Source organism: Neodiprion virginianus, chromosome 4 (genome assembly GCF_021901495.1).
Source record: "Neodiprion virginianus isolate iyNeoVirg1 chromosome 4, iyNeoVirg1.1, whole genome shotgun sequence".
Classification (NCBI taxonomy): Eukaryota; Metazoa; Arthropoda; class Insecta; order Hymenoptera; family Diprionidae; genus Neodiprion; species Neodiprion virginianus.
This window is the reverse complement of record NC_060880.1, coordinates 2,352,804-2,370,148: the sequence shown is the minus strand read 5'-3', so window position 1 is coordinate 2,370,148 and position 17,345 is coordinate 2,352,804. Positions and strand designations below refer to the sequence as shown.

Here is a 17,345-nt window from a genome sequence, read left to right as displayed (position 1 = left end):
AACTCTCTCTCTCTCTCAATTCATGTAGGACGATTGGACAGCGTTATTGTGCGCAGCCAAAGAAGGATACACAGATGTATGCCTCGAGCTGCTTGAACATGGTGCCCAATTGGAGCATCGTGATATGGTGAGAAACTTGCGTAACATACCATCGGATAATTTTGCAAACGAATTGTCTGACTCTGTTGCTAATTCTTATTCACTGGGTACAGGGAGGATGGTCAGCACTCATGTGGGCTACGTACAAAGGCAGATCCGAAACGGTATCACTGCTGTTATCTCGAGGAGCAGACGTCAATGCTCACGGCAATTATCACATATCCTCTTTGTTGTGGGCTGCGGGTCGAGGATACGCAGACATTCTCAAAGACTTGATAGCCCACGGTGCTAAAGTCAACGTCGGTGACAAGGTACGTTTACAGTCGGAACAATCTGTACTGTGTAGTTCAACATGGTGTCCAGTGGTCCTGGAAATATCCTTGAATTTTGCTTATTCTTAAAAAGTCTTGGAAATATTTTATTTTTAAGGTTTGATGTATGCGAATGATATATTAATTTATGTTCACCGAGTAACTGTTTTCAAAAAGTGGATTCCCTCTACTTTCGTGTATTTTTATTTTTACCGAATGTCCTTAAATAACCTGGAAATATCTTTGAATTTGTTACGGATTTATTACTGGACACCAAGTTAAAACAAAAATACAATGTCAATTACAAATTATTGTTTCTCGAATGCGGATTTTCAGTATGGGACATCGGCCTTGGTTTGGTCATGTCGTAAGGGGAACATAGAGATTGTTGACGCGTTATTGAAGGCCGGAGCAAACGTTGACACTGCTGGCATGGTGAGCCGTAGAAATCGAATGTTGTATCGATGTAAAAATCTAGTATATCGTGCAATGCGTATTGCTAATAGTGAATCGATGGTGTTCTAGTATTCGTGGACAGCTTTGCTAGTCGCTACTTTGGGAAATCACGTCGATGTTGTCATGCTACTTTTGGAGTATAAACCGAACGTTAATGCGTTGGACAAAGACGGGTGCACAGCTCTGGCTATTGCATGCAGAGAGGGACATCATGAAATAGCCAATGCTCTTGTAATCGCCGGGGCGTATATCAACATACAAGACAGAGCCGGTGACACCAATTTAATTCACGCTGTTAAGGGAGGTCACAGGGGTGTGGTTGAAACTCTTATAAAGAAGTACGCCGACGTTGATATAGCTGGAAAGGTAAACAGTCGTTGTGTGTACATCAAAAATCCATGTCACGAGGAGTTTTTGTATTTCGAGTGAGAGGAGGAGATTCTTCGGGGTCGGTGTAATATTTGTTGAAATGCTTCTTTTAAACCAGGATAAAAAAACGGCGATTTACATCGCGGTTGAAAAGGGAAATGTCGCGATGGTCAAGTTGTTGTTGACAGCCAATCCTGATCTGGAGATTCCAACGAAGGATGGCGACACTCCGCTACTTCGTGCTGTGAGGTCGCGTAACGCCGAAATTGTTCAACTTCTACTCGACAAGAAAGCAAAGGTTTCGGCGGCCGACAAAAAGGGTGATACCGTGCTTCACATCGCCATGCGGGCCAGGTCGAAAGCTATCGTTGAAATATTATTACGGAATCCTAAGAATAGCCAGCTACTCTACCGGCCAAATCGACAGGGAGAGACACCCTACAATATAGATATCAATCATCCGAAGACGATACTGGGACAAATATTTGGTGCTAGTTCGTATATCAATCGTTGTGATGACACTTTAGTCCCACCGTAAATGTGCTTGTATGTGCTATAAACCATCGATTCTTTTTAACAGGACGATTGAACACTAATGAGGACAATGAAAATATGCTTGGATATGATCTGTACAGTAGCGCGTTAGCCGACATTCTCAGTGAACCTTCACTCTCCACACCGATTACTGTCGGTCTCTATGCAAAATGGGGCTCTGGGAAATCATTTTTACTCAACAAGCTTAGAGGTTTGTTATCGTCCAGTACTTGGTAAAATTCGAAACCCGTCGCTTTGGAATATCCGGAGATATTATAATAATTAACTGCCTTTACAGAGGAGATGAAAAATTTTGCACGACAATGGATGGATCCAGTATTCCAGTTTTCGTCATTATTGTTCCTTGTCGTTGTTCACGTATCTTTACTAATCGGAGTGATACTGGGCCTTTCCCTTCAATCCTGGATCATTGGACTTGTCATTGGCGTTACTTTTATCGTTGTACTCTACGTGTTCCTGCTTCTTGTTTGGTACGCCAATCAAAGGTAGGTTAATTTTTCACAAATCGTTAGAAAATGTTTGCGTATATTTAAATTGTAAATATTCTGGACCTAAGTTAACAATAGAAATTTTTTGTTTTCGAAAAAAAAAAAAAAAAAAAAAAACAGATACGACTGGTACTGGCCGTACAATTTCAACATAGCTCTCACCAGAAAATTGAACAACTTGAAGCTACTGCTTCAAGTTATGTTTTGCCATCCACCCGGTGCTCAAGTTGGTGATTCTCCCAGTGCTCAGCCTACCAAATTTTACTTCACCGATCAAACTCGCGTTGGCACAACTTCGGCGGGTGAAAATGCGGTTGTACAAATGGTCGGATCCTTGTATGACTCGATCGAAAATGATTACGGGTCGCTAGTTACCAGACTTTATAGAGCATTCAGACCAAAAATGGCAAAATCGACATCGTCCTGGAAATGGAGACACGTTTGTTGCTTGCCCTATATTGTGATATTCGAAATTTGCTTCGGCTCGCTTCTGGTCGGAGTCTCGATACTTACCGTCTACCTTATCGAGTTCAAGAATTCTGAGTTGGTATTCGTTATTCATAGAATAAACATTTGATTTTCGTTTGATTCAATCAATCAATTTAGCCATATTGTTCTTACTGTTTCAGCCGTGTTATCGAACAAGTAACCGCTCATGCGATTCTGTTAACAGTTGGGCTGCTGCTTTCCGTTGGCATTATAGCCAACTTGTATACATGGAGCAGGATGCTGCACGCCTTGGTATTTTCTCAAAGAAGGCATTTACAACGGAGTATTTCAAAGCTGGAAACGTTGAAAAGCGAAGGATTTATACAGACTTTACGGTCGGAGGTCAATTTAATGACTGAAATGGTTAGTCGCCATTAATCTGCTGATATTGTTAATTCAAAATGCAACGTGAAGACGGTATAATTACAGCATAATAATATTTATCACAGGTGAAATGTTTGGATAGATTTACTTCACAACAGAGTCGGCTAGTGGTTGTTGTCGATGGGTTGGACAGTTGCGAACAAGACAAAGTACTCCTAGTCCTCGATGCTATTCAAGCGTTATTCAGCGACAATCACTGCCCGTTTATCGTCATCTTAGCCATTGATCCTCACGTCATTGCCAAGGTAACAGGATTTTCTTCACTGAAGTCACAATATTTGAATTCGATCGATCACTTCAAGTCGATTAATAATCGGAAAATTATTTTGCACTGTCATGAAATTATCGAACAATCAGTTTCTCTGTGTTGGTGATTACTTTCTCTTAATGAAAACGTGCATCTTGAGCAAAGTCAGCCTGTTCCCATATCCTATTGAATCTTATGCTTTATTCGTACGTAATGCAAGCCTGTTACAAGAATGAAAAAAAAAAAAAAAAAATAGTGGTATCCCCTCAAAGTACATAAGATTTTAGTTGAGTTATATCAAATAAGATAATTATTGATGCTCACTAATTGATAATTGTCTGTTTTGCATGGGCCAGGTGGCTCGTGACAAGGTTAGTTAGTTATGTCGTATTTAAAAGTCTTGTGTATCGATGTGGTGTTTACATATGTTTAATGTACCTCTTGACATTGTTTTCATTATCATTTACATCGGTGTTGTGATTACACTGTACCTCTTCATCGTAACGCAGGGAACGTAGCGCACCTGAACACCACGAGACAAATACCAGCCCATAATTTTTAGTTGAAATTTCTGTTTTTGCTAAAAAAAAAATTCCCCAATGGTTGAGCGGATCTAGTGGTATTCCGGCGTGGGATCTCCCATTTGTCGTTTGATACTGTAACTCTGTGTAATATGCACGCATATCCCTGCTCTGTATGGATGAACTTACGGTCAACTTTTGGCAAGATAATCTCATTTTTCGATCACTAACTGCAGTCTGCGTTAACTAAATTTTTCCATAGGCGGTGGAAGTGAATAGCAGGAGACTATTTACAGAATCCAATATTGGCGGTCACGACTACCTTCGCAACATGGTTCACCTACCGTTTTACCTTCAAAATAGTGGCTTACGAAAGCTGAAAGTGGCCCAACAGACGGCCCAGTATCACAAAAAGAGTGCTTGGACAGAAGCAGAGGACAGTATTAACTATGCAACAACAAGCGCCATTCATCACTCGGTCTCAAACAGGAGACTCAGCACCGAATCGGGCGTTATGAATAGCACAGAAAAATTGAAACCTCCGAGCAGAAAGAACAGCAGGAAACTCAGGCTGAGCGAATCTGTAGCTAGCAGTATTGGCAGCAACTTGAATAGACTGGGCGGCGCTCATGATTTGAATAAAATGTTGCTCACCGATGATTACTTTAGCGATGTAAATCCTCGTAGTATGAGACGACTTATGAACGTAGTATACGTTACAGGTAGGAGCTCTAGCATTTATCATGATTCGTAAATGTTCAGCGATTGGTCAGAGATTTGAGGGTACGAGCACTACTTTATTATTGCAGGAAGACTGCTGAAAGCATTCCAAATAGATTTTAATTGGTATCATCTGGCCAGTTGGATCAACATCACAGAACAGTGGCCTTTTAGAACTTCTTGGATGATCCTACATTATGATCTCTATGAAGAAACGCTTGACGATTCCACATCCCTTAAAGCTCTGTACGATAAGTAAGTCAATTGTTCCAACGATTCCTTTATTTTATTTATTTGCGGATTGGTCATAAAAGCTGGGTTTCTAAAAAACGTTGTGATTTCGGGCAGTTAAAAATTTTACCCATGACCACCCTGATTTGCGTATATTATTCAAATTTCATTATATCGATACTTTTTGTAGAGTGCGACCTCAGATACCGGTACTAAAAGACGTTCAACCCCTATTGGAGATGGATAGAGACGAGCGAAAACTCGATGTATTTCTTACTTTTCATCGATCTAGTCTTTTGATATCAGATATGAAAATATTCCTTCCGTTTACGATAAATCTCGATCCATACATAAAGAAAAAGATTAAAGAAGAGCAGCAGGTAATCGACGAGGAGAGTATGACTTCTGGTATGTACAAACCAGCCGCGCCGTGGAACAATCACGTCAATCATCAGGAACACTGGCCACCCAGTAAAAGCGTGTTAACTAATCGCCAACACAGATCATCCAGAGGAAACAATGAACAACGTCCGTTACAGCCAGGCTGGGTTGCACAATCGGCAATGGATTGGCAGCCTCCACCATGGGTACATTTGCCACCTATGGAACCTGCGCCTAGGCCAATATCTGCAATCACTAGTCTTCCGGTGCGTAAATTATTGAAAAACCTTTCATAAACTGTAGGAGGTCGTCTTGAAATAGGGAGATTATAGTAGTCTTGTAATATTTGTTACTCTCACAGCCAGACATTTTGGAAATGAAATTATCGAGTCTCTCGGTTAATGGAGTTTGCGATCTCCTTGGGAAAGTAGAAGAACTAAGTCCAGCCCAAGCAGCCCGTTACAAAAATGTCATCAGGGAAAATAATATAAGTGGTCGAGTGCTACTTCACTGTGATCTACAAGAGCTGAAAAAAGTAAGATTACTCAACTGAATTCGAACCGTCTTGTGCTTCTCTTCTAATCGAAAATATTTCAATTTAATACTGTTTTCGGTAATTTTAGGTACTTAAAATGGGGTTCGGAGATTGGGAACTTTTCCGTATCGTTATTGCGTCTCTTAGGGAAGCGGAACTTTCATCTTTTACAACTCATGAAGAAGGTCCTCGCAGCGTTCGATTTACCGTAGGATCAGAGCAAATTACACGCAAAGGTTAATACATCGAACGAACTTAATAACAGGTTTTTTTTTTTTTATCTATTACACTTTGCAGGCAATTCGAATAGCGGTTTCAATTCCCATTATCATTCAGTAAAGATAATTTTTTTTCAACTGAGAACACATTTATGTAATAGAACCAACGCCGCAAAATGTTTCATCGCGACCTGTTGTTGTGGAAAAAGATAAGTCTACATCACGAACCGATGGCTCTTCTAGACGAGATCCGAGCAAGCAATCTGTAATGGAAAAACAGGTGAGAATTGACTGCGAATAAAGCATGTTGCCAAATTTAAATTACTGTGGACTAATGTATAGAAAATATTGACACGCTTTCACATTGGATTTAGTATCAGGTAAGGTGTTGCTTTCTTATGAAAGTTAAATGTACAGTTGATGAAAATTTTATTTTTGAAATTCATAAAGTTTTACAGATGTTTTAATGAATCCGAGAAGAAAAGAAAATAATGAATTATACACGGCGGCTTGCATATTCACTCGCAATGAGTTCGTTATATTGTAAAGCATGTGCGTTATGTGTGCGCGTGTTGTGTGTCAGGTAACCCTTGAGGAACAAATGATCTGCGGAGCCCTGCAGACGTTGAATGAGGAGGCGTGCGAAGATGTGCTAGATGTACCTTCGCCAGCAACAGCTCCAACCGACTCACTTCCAGGTGAGCCTCCCTCCTCTTCTCTTGCACTTAATCTGCCTTTGGTCATTGTTCAGGAACCGTCGAATGATGACGTCAACTCTGAATTAGATATCGACTACAGTTCAGTACTATAATCTAGTCAAAAATGGCTGAGAACACGCTATCCATTCTTGAAATTATTATCAATTTTGATATATAATACACTGTAGGAAGTGTATTTTTGTGGCATAGATATCGTGCAAAGAGCGTGTATTTCTCATCGCGGGTAAACATATTGCAAATAATTTGTACGTAAGTAGATAAATGAAAAATTTCGGTAATTTTTTAATGAAAGATACGAATCATATCTGTGATGCTATAAAATGAAATGCGGAATACTTACAGTTCACATGAAAGTATAAGTCTGAATGTTGTAGAATAAGGAACAAGTCCAAAGTTTTATATTATTACATCTATGTATAGACGGTAACGGTTGTAAATACAAAGATATTCTGTGGAATTGCAACCATTACTCCTATATGCTTCTCAATCTATCCTCACTTCAATCAAGAGCATGAAAATGGGCTTGTTGAAATATTTTCCAAAATATTTTTTGTTTACGGTACTTGGATATTTCATTAGATTACTCTGTGCATAGATATACTATGTACATATAATACTGCATTTGAACAATTAGTTTAGGCTTGTAGATAAAATCTAGTTTCGGAGAACCTTACAATGGCTGCGAGCCACGACGAATGTTAATTAACGTCATTCCGGCTATCTGGTACTTTGTTAAGTGCCGAGTCTAGTGTGATAATAAATAAAAACCTCTGGTTGTAATTATCACGTTAGGTAAATATCACAATTTATTGTATTACTTTTGTAATATTGTGTAATCAGACGGGACTAATGAAAAGATTTCTCTGTATTTCTTTGAATGGTGAATTAGAAAATTTCAGCTTATTGTTCTCACTTACCTTAGGCAGGGTCCCAACTGTAGTTTAAAGGCGAAACTTAGTTTCTTTTATGTGACTATGATACATATAACGTATCATTTTAACTGTCTGCTCAATTATCGAAACGATCACGATCACGTTCTTATTCTTTTCGTTTTAGAAATAGATTAAAATAATCCAGCTCAGTTTAATCAGCGACTGTATAGTCAAAACGAACACAATTATCATGAATATCATATAGATATAAGTTTACCAAGTTGGTCGGTTCTTCACCGAAGCGTTATTAACCAAATACATATATTTAAATAGTAGAAAAAAAAATTAAAAAAAAAAACAATATTTGTGATCTATTCATATCGGTTCATATTACATTAATTAATTATTAGCTTCATCAGATTAGACAGTATTACTAGCAATATTTGTTAATACGAGAGATTTTCTATTCCAGTAGACTCTCGATAATTTCACTCCTACTATATTCTTGACAAGAATTTATGAATATCTCATCAGTAACCCTTTCCAATGTCCAATCAGCATGCAGGCTTGGCTTTTCTCTTCTGTTCTTTTCTCTGATGACAGCATGTAATTCAAGTATTTTCCCATTAGTCTGACGATTGGGAATTATCGAGAGTCCACTGCATCGAATTATTCGATTGAAATGGAAGGTAGGAAGTAAGTTTGTATTGCGATTATTTAGATTTAATAGAAAAAAAAAAGAAAACCCCACCGAATCTAAAACGTGTAAAGTTAACTATGGTATCGATGAGGACCTGGACAGATCTTGTTTCATGTATCCATACTGTATATAATGCTTGCGCGCGTTTAACGCATTATTGATTACGCTAATTTCAGATTAATTCGGTTTAAGCAACAGTGTTAATGTAAGACTGAAATACGTGTGTAATATGAGATTGCAGCTGCTGGAAGATAGCGATAAACAATTATTGATAGGTTTCTACCATCTCTTTGGGTATCTATGCTACAGAGAGCTACACTGCTACTTCTAAAGTACGCGATTACCATTGAGAAAAAAAAAAGAGGGGAAAAATCAAAAGTTATTGGCTTGTCTGTATGAGTAAATATACATTATGCTCGTACATAGCTTAACAATAATTCGATTGTGACTCGAACGTGATGCAGTATGGAATAAAATTAATAAAGGTCAACGCTATATATTTTTACCTACGCGTTGCATGAAAATTATTATTATATACAATTGATACAAATTGTTCATGAATAAGTAATTAATATGTGCAAATTGCAATAAAATAAACTTAAAACTGAGTGATGCATGGATTTATTTAGTCGTATATTTCAATTGCGTTTTTTTTTTTTATTTTAATTATGCATGGCTTCCCATCCTTTCACAATAATCCTCTGTATGGAAGAAGAAGAAAAAAATGCGGGTGAAAAGAAGTTTATATTATCTCGACGGTGAAAGATTTTCCGGAGTTAGTTTTACCTATTAATGTACCGCACATTAGTCTTTGAATGTTCGATTTTTCTCTTCTTCTATGCTATAAACCGTGTATCAGGGACATCTGGGTGTAGAGATGGATTCATTTTATTTTGTGTTAACTAAATAATGTATTAACTTCATTTTCTCAAGTATGTACGATCTTTGTAACAATCTGCATATCCTAACACCTACTGCGAGGAAGCTCGGAGTCTGACCACGAACAGTCTAAGTATATGTCGCACCAACTAGAGTTTGTTCAAGTGGCCAAGTCTCAAAGTTTTCCGGAGATATATTTGTACTTTGCTTTAAAGCGTGTGTACTTGGCAAATGCATGTTGTTCTAATACTTAGTATTGCTTAAAGGCCAATAACTTTTCATAGTGTAATTTTATATCGATAACTGAACTTGTTTCTAATATTGGGAAATAACCATGTTTACTGTGAACGTGAATTTCTTTCACATGTGCTCTGCAATGCGAGCAGGTAATCTTTATTTCTTGAAATATGGATACAATGTACCAGAGTTTAGAAAATTACTAAAGATTTTAGATTTATTAATCTCACAATTAGATTTTGATTTTACTTATAATTAGCTGTAAGCTGTAATAGCGGCAAATGAATATCAAGGATCTTCGTGTAGCTGGCAAGAAATGTTTTAGGTGGACGTCGAGGTTCCGTCAGCAGCTCAGCGCCTGACACCGAGTATGTCCTGCTGCAAGCCTCCCCGCTCCTCCACTGGCAACCAGTATTTGGAGACCCCGATACATCGGATGAAAGCTCCCAAGACTCCACTTCGCATCTCCATCGTTCCAACTCGCAACGAAGTATCGCCTCTCAGCGAAGCGTAAGGTCTGTCTGTTCCCAGAGCCACCTGAATTGCAATTACAAGATGAACAATACACGTTCGCGGCCAACGTCTCTCCTCATATCGCCACCTGAATCTCCTCATTTAACGTTCCGGTCAAAATCCGCCGACGAGAGTTCGGCCAAGAGCATCATCCCACTAAAGCCGATATTCTCCGTCTCTTTCAAGACGCATAAATCTGATTCTAAACCGGTAGACGAATCTACCACCGCTACAACCATTTCTATTCCAGTACCAGCGAAAAGCCTGGAAAAGCTGGCGAAGCACAAAGACAAACTGATCGGAATCGTGCCTTCGTCTCCCACTGAGGTAGAATTGGATTGCGACGACGAATCCACTCCCTTAGTCTCGGAGCTATCGACGCCTACTCATTCATGCTCCGAAGGTACAAAACATGATTTCAGTCCTGGAGAAAGCAGCGAGGCTTCACCTTCGTCTAATAAAAGTTTACCACACGGAGGCGAGCGTTCTACCGCCGTTGATTATTCTGACTGCATCGCTCTTGTTGTTAGAGAAACTTCTGGAAGGAAATCTTTGTCGCGTCAAAATGCAGAAGATTTAAATGACCCGGAAACTGTTGTTTGACTATCAGTATTTTAGGATCCCATATTTGTACAATTACTGCCTCGTATTAAAAAATGAGCAGATATTAGGTATCTAGGTTTCAATTGGGACGTTTGTACTTATTGAGTTTTATATTATTAATTGCGCCTTGGAATTTTTATCGTAGGATTCTATTTTAATATTGACTTTATAGTATTAAAATCAAGACAGCTCTTTAAACTGTATCTTATAAATGATATTAGGTATATTATTTTAATAACGACTAGGTAGATACATATATATTACGTCAAAGTGGATATTTTTTTTTTTGTTTTTTTCTTTCAGGGGTTAAAAAAACATTTCCTGTAAGATATAAGTGATCTTTTGAGTTACCCGTACTCTCAACTTGAGAGTCTTATGTACATACATATATATTGCATATATTATATTGTTAAAAATATTATAAGCAATACAACCAGTCTATAGATACGTAACTTAATACTATGCATAATTATCACTTTATTTTTTTCGAAAAATATCGTTGGTTAAAACTCATTCCAAAACATTAATCGATCATTAATAATGCGCGATTGATTTCACCAGCAGTAGCAGCAGCAATATTTATTGGTTATTTTTCTTATCTCATAGGTATTTTTATTCTACTTATTACGCTTTATTGTTACACTATAAGCAATTTAAAAACTATTTACAATGTATACGTAATATTGCAACAATAATTGAGTTTTTAGTTGAGTAAATACCGATTACTCGTGCATTTATCTTGTTACAGATAAACTGTAATGAAAAAAATCATCAAACGCATAGTAATAACACTTGTAACATCCGCATTTGAGGGTATAAATTATGAAAGCTGTAAACAACAAGCTCAATCTTACCAGCAGTATTCACAAGTATCGGTGTGTAAGACGTTGTACTAATTTTTTTATTTCCTAAAAGTACACCGTGACTGAATCAAATAATTATCGGCATTCTACGTTGTACGGTTTATTCGTTTTCGAAAAAGACTAATGGTATTTTTTTCACAGAAGCAATACCGATATTTGTTATGTCTTTGCAGTAATTGAAAAAAAAAATCATCATTGCGTCTTTTCGATTTTAAATGTTAAATAAGATGTATTAATTTGTGCTTATTGATTCGGGCCGATTTTTCCAGCCACATGGAGTCAATTCTATCAGCCGAATTGATCTTTGTAACTATTTTTTCTTAATAATCAGCTGCTGAAATACTACATTGCGAGTGCGAAGTATACAACTATTCGTCGAAATAATAACTGGGTCGTATCACAACTACTTTGACGAGCAGGGTACATCGTTTAAATGTTTTATTTTTGTTTATTATTCTCTTGGCACAGTTGGACAGTTGCAGCTTATACTTCATTTTCGTACAGGCCTTAAAATTATGACGATCCGACTTAATATTCACAAATATATTAGTTGATAGTGCATGTGTTAATTCATCTCAACAATCAAAATATAGTTTTCCTACCATGTATCGCCGTTGACTACTGCTATCATTAGCCTTGTGACTTGTTATACCTTATTATGTATAAAACGTGAAAAATAGTGAGATTATCTTGTCGAGTATAATGTATATATTTGCGTGCCTTAAATAAAACCTATGGTTGGTTTAACGTACAAATATTTTCACTATTTTTATGGGTATAAAAGCACACTATCTGCATAACACTACTTACCTATGCAAAAATCCTTACTACACGTTTTTCACGCGTGACGCAGATTTGTGCAAGTTATCAAAACCATCGTGCGACAATTCATCCGCAAAAACTAATATTATTCTTTGCCCGATCGATCCAACTCCCCCCCCCCGAGTCATCCATAAATATCCATTTTCAGATTTTTTCAAGTTCGGAACTTCAACCCCGAGGCTATATATATATGTATAAAAATTTTTTTAAATTATGCGACAATTTGAAAAGCAAAAATAAAAAGAATTTTACTAATCATCGAGCGCTTTTGAATTAACCGCGGCCAAATCACCGCGACTCGACGATCATGTCTCCTCGAACGATCCCGATAATACAAAGACTCGCCGCACACCCAAGGATCACATTCTAATTTACGCATAGTGCACGACTATAACTTGGCCCCATGCTCGAGGCGGGTTTATGACGTAACCAGTTTACGCTTGGCCGTGATCTCAGTTGGTCGTGAGAAGTTGACGCGTCTTTCGGGGAGCCCTGTAAAGTGAAATTTCACGGACATTTGCAACTCCGTTATCACACGGTAATGTTTATCAACTTTCGTCGAATCGGGGGAAGTTAATCGTATTTTTTTACGAGGGTGTGACCGACGTTTGATCCGTTGTAATCAACCGCAATAAGACGATTTATTTGAATGTATTAGCCGATCAACACGATCCCGGTGAAAAAAAGTTTTATGGAAACCCTGTTACGTACTGTAATTTTTAAGAATGACGAAACACGGATTGAAGTTGATTCAATGTTATACCTAGAATCTTTTATCCTTTTATTTTCACGTTGTATAATCAGTGATTAGATGGTTTTTTTTCAAATCAGGGGACACGTGTGCTTCATATAACAGAAACCGAACACGTGATGAGCTGTAGTAAGGAATAAATCGTAATTACAATTGTAAAATAAAATCGCCTTGAATGTTTTTTTTTCTCCTTCTTGTACTCAATACGGAAATAATTGACATGTATTTTTTTATTTCAACATGATAAGCACAATTTAGGATTTATGAATTTTTAATCCTACAAAGTCGGTAAAATCAAACTTTTATCCGAATGCTTCTATAATTTGTAAAGAGTTTTATAAAAAAAAACAAAAAAACCGATACTTTCAGGAGAAGTCCGTAATCTGTCCAACTTTGCATGTAGTAATCAATGAATACATTACTTTGTTTATTAAATTTTTATCAAATTTGTACTATACGTTTGCCATTGTTTCGAACAAATAGTATTTATAACAAATAGGCCTTTTTAAAATCGTTTTTTCAATGATTAATATGTTTGTTTTAGTCCAAATTTGCGTCATGGATCGAATTCAATTTGCGAAAAGTTGAAACCAACCAATGTTTTGCTAAGATTTCTGTGAATTTTAAAAGTGAACAATATTACGAAACAGCATCCGAATTTTTAAAAGAACAATCAAAACTTGTGAAACGATACCGGGCATCCAAAAATTTCAGCAAAACTGCGAATTGAGAGTCAGGACTTAACTTTTTGCGTTCAAAAACTAAATCTAGACGCTCTTTGAAACGAAATTTAAAGTTGCTCAGGTACAAAATTTGAACGATGAATGAAAGATTGCGGTTGGTAGTATAATTGGGTTTATTTGTTGAATTGTAATGTATATTTGAAATTTTTTAATTACATAGCACCAATTTAGTAAGTACTGTTGGTTGGAAAAAATTGAAAGTTTATTTTATAAATAAACAAATTAATTTTCTACATTTATTGCTACGTACAAAGTTTCAGCCTTTATAGACTTTCGCTGAAAATATTTATAATAGTTTTTCTCTATGAAATTTTTTAGAAACTAGAAGCATTCAATAAAAGTTAGATTTTTTCGACGCTGAAACTTCGAATATTTATGGATTCAAAATTGTTGCATATCGTGTTGAAATAAAATAAAATACCTGTCAATTATTTCTGTATTGAATACAAGACAAAAATATTCGAAGCGATTTTATTTTTGAATTGTAAATACGGTATCGAATCACGCTCGACGTCAATCTGATCGCTTATAACTCCAAAACTACCGAACCAATTTTGATTCTTTTTTTTTTTTGTGAATAGCTACAGTGTCTGGCTATATGTTTCAGTCTATATGCCATTACAACGACACATTTTGAAGATATAACGATATTTGTGTTAGTGTTACACGGACGATATGAGATGTCGATAGCGATGAAACATCGATCCACAAGATAAGATGGCAATTAGACAGTTCAATGTCATCAGTTACTCTCGTCTGTATATAATTATCATTTGTTATCAGAAACGTTGACTTTCTCACGTATTGACTATCGCAAAATTATTTACTACTATCTCGAAGAGCTAGTACGCGATTTGTAATCCAGTCTTGAATTCTAGATTAGTGTCAAGCTAATCGGGGATTCAAATTAACGTGCAGAAACGCAGCTTCTATTCTAGATCTATTCGCTCGATCAAAGTACGGATAGGTGATAATCCCAATGGAATTTTGAGTTCCAGTTATGTGCTTAAATTCTATTCCCCTCAGGCATAGATATCGATATAATTTATTTACCCACGTGCCTTGAACCTCTGGCATCTGATTAACATTACAAAATGCAGTGTATAAGTAACATATATTTATTTTCGATGGAAGTTAAATGTCTAACCGGTTCATTGTTGTTTCGGTCCAACGATTCTTTATACGTGTCATCATATTAATCCATAATAAATCAGCTCATCACGCTGTGCGAAATGTTCAAAGTATCGGTAAGATAATTGAGAAAAAAAAAAAAACGTAGATCTACCAAGTAATGCGAATAGTCATCGTAGTGGTGGGGGAACTGATCGTCTCGTAGCATCTCAGAGATTGATCACAAATGTGGTACGAGTAAATCAGTCTTGCGGTGCTCCGATTTCGCGCAGGTTCTACGTAAAAGTTTCTCTCCCATAAATACGCGGCAACTTTGCCGATTTTTCGGGATCTGGCAAAAGCTGCGTTCTTCCTCCTACGGATCGCAATCGAAGCGCAGTCTTTTGCAACGGCTAAATAATATTCATACAAAGGTATAATAATTCAAATATCGATCATCACGCAGCAACTATAAAATCGTCATAGTCGTGCGCACGCGTAGTAAATCTTTGAGTGAGGAGTAGTATAGTTGCTAGTCAACTATTGTACGTATAATTGCAAATCTCTATTGCATGTGAATTTTTTTTTTACGACATATTCAGTTTCCATTTATCAGCGACCTGCCGAAGCGTCAATAACTGTGAACCGTCGGATCAGCTATCTTGTCATTGCAAATGACTGTAAGCAATATACGAGTAGCTCTTGGTGTAGAACTTTCACTGGAATCGGTCAGGTCAACGTTTCATAGAAACTATTAACGTGTACGCGTGTATCCGGACACGTTTTATTGTTTAGAGACACATGAATTGATCCCGTTGTTCGTGCTCGTAATGTCTTCTACTCCACTCAACTTATTAACTGTATTAAAACACAATAGCATAAATCAATTAGTCGGGCAGTCCTCGTTTCTATCAGAAACGATTAGGACGTACAATTTAGATGTTATTGCAAATTATATACCGATCGTAAGCGCGGAAACGCACGCGAGAATTTTGCAACGCGTTATATATCATGGGCTGTAGAGTTCAAAGTATCATTTACGATGTTATTGTAAAATGCATCTTGTTGATAATGCATACCAGTTGGTACTGATACAGGCTTTGTCGTCTCGGCTTTTATCGTATGTACAATTATTTGCAGTACGGTATAAATTGACCGTCGAAAATCTTCAAGTATTTCGCAAAACAACAACATGATCTACAAAGCTGTGTAAAGTATAATCATTTATACTTGTTGCGTAGATTCTAAACTGCGATCGTTGTCTTTGCCTTGGATTTCATCCGCGGATATTTTCAAATCCTTGTCGCAAAAATGTTATATTTTTTAATGTTCGTCGAGACATTGAAAACTTTTGAGCATATCCCGTTTCGACTTGGCTTAAAAATATCGTTACATTTCCAAAACTATTGGTATTGTTGTAACGAAATCTACAGAAAAAAAAAAATCAAAATCGTCTCAGTAGTTCTGATGATATAAGGGAACGTACGGACAGGCATACAGAGAAACTTCGAGTTCTATATGTGTAGAGAAAACGATGTTTCCGCTATATTTTAATTCTTATTTATTGAAAGTCACGGACGATGACTCGGACGATTTAACGGATGTATGAAAAGTCCAATATGTATTCCGTATTAACGACCGGCTATACTTTTAACGCCAAGTCTTTGGAGATTATACCTATTTTCTGGTTAGGCGTAAGTATCTACTTCTAAATTATATCTACAGAGAGAATCATGGAGATACGAATGATTCTGGGACTTTTCCTGATGATCACTGCGGCGTCGGGATGGAACGTTACGTTTGAATCGCAGACGGTGACGGTTCACATGCACGAGGCACTTTCCGTGGCATTCACCGCCAACGTAACAGAGGCCGACGTTGCAAACGGGACCGTCGTCGTCTCGACGACGAGAGAATCCGTAGCAACCGTTGATAATTTGCCGGTGTTGGATTCGAGCACGGTGAACGATTTGGTTTGGAGTAGCAACCTTGTCGTGTCCGGTAACTTTCTCGGCAATGCCGACATCCTTCTGTCCATCGTATCTCCCGACCAGGTATAAATATATATATGTATATATATCTTATGCAGTTATTACTAGAAAAACTATAATAAGGAAAATAGAAATTGCATTTTCTGGCTTCAAACATCATACTTTACGTAGAAAACCAAATAAGGAATGAAAATGATTTAAATGAAAAATATGTAACTGCATGAAATTAAATTTTTACATTGATTTTAGGAGAACAAGACCTCGGACGCCCTGTCGGTGATCGTTATTCGAGAAGAGCGTATCATCGATACACTTTTCACAGTATTCGTTGCCGTCATGGTCTCAATAATGTACATCAACTTTGGCGCTGCCATGGACTGGCCACTCTGCAAACGTACCTTGAAGCGACCGATCGGTCCGACGATCGGGTTCGTTTGCCAGTTTATCTGGATGCCGCTGGTAAAATAACTATATTCATTGATCGATGTGTTAGTTTGGGTAAACTATATCATTATCTGTATCAGTGATAATCACCTGT

The 17,345-nt window shown here is 37.3% G+C and overlaps 1 protein-coding gene across 15 annotated transcripts in view; it reads left to right on the top strand.

The window, feature by feature from the left end:
- Window positions 1-17,345, top strand: part of LOC124304093 (kinase D-interacting substrate of 220 kDa) — a 43,812-nt gene that overhangs the window by 24,765 nt on the left and 1,702 nt on the right. For 9 of the 15 annotated variants that reach the window (XR_006908057.1, XM_046762104.1, XM_046762103.1 and 6 more), the window contains 20 exons: window positions 29-127; window positions 213-410; window positions 747-845; window positions 936-1,232; window positions 1,354-1,729; window positions 1,816-1,980; window positions 2,068-2,275; window positions 2,399-2,821; window positions 2,908-3,130; window positions 3,217-3,396; window positions 4,182-4,641; window positions 4,729-4,894; window positions 5,061-5,517; window positions 5,613-5,786; window positions 5,875-6,022; window positions 6,166-6,284; window positions 6,379-6,384; window positions 6,588-6,702; window positions 16,542-16,870; window positions 17,057-17,266. Coding sequence is in view for 14 of the 15 variants with exons in the window: in XM_046762104.1 (XP_046618060.1) it covers window positions 29-127; window positions 213-410; window positions 747-845; window positions 936-1,232; window positions 1,354-1,729; window positions 1,816-1,980; window positions 2,068-2,275; window positions 2,399-2,821; window positions 2,908-3,130; window positions 3,217-3,396; window positions 4,182-4,641; window positions 4,729-4,894; window positions 5,061-5,517; window positions 5,613-5,786; window positions 5,875-6,022; window positions 6,166-6,284; window positions 6,379-6,384; window positions 6,588-6,702; window positions 16,542-16,870; window positions 17,057-17,266 (4,452 nt within the window). In the remaining variant the exon portion in view is untranslated. Of the gene's footprint in view, window positions 1-28; window positions 128-212; window positions 411-746; window positions 846-935; window positions 1,233-1,353; window positions 1,730-1,815; window positions 1,981-2,067; window positions 2,276-2,398; window positions 2,822-2,907; window positions 3,131-3,216; window positions 3,397-4,181; window positions 4,642-4,728; window positions 4,895-5,060; window positions 5,518-5,612; window positions 5,787-5,874; window positions 6,023-6,165; window positions 6,285-6,378; window positions 6,385-6,587; window positions 6,703-9,736; window positions 11,212-16,541; window positions 16,871-17,056; window positions 17,306-17,345 lie in introns of those variants that run through there. The other 6 variants (XM_046762108.1, XM_046762109.1, XM_046762105.1 and 3 more) reach the window with 6 other exon arrangements.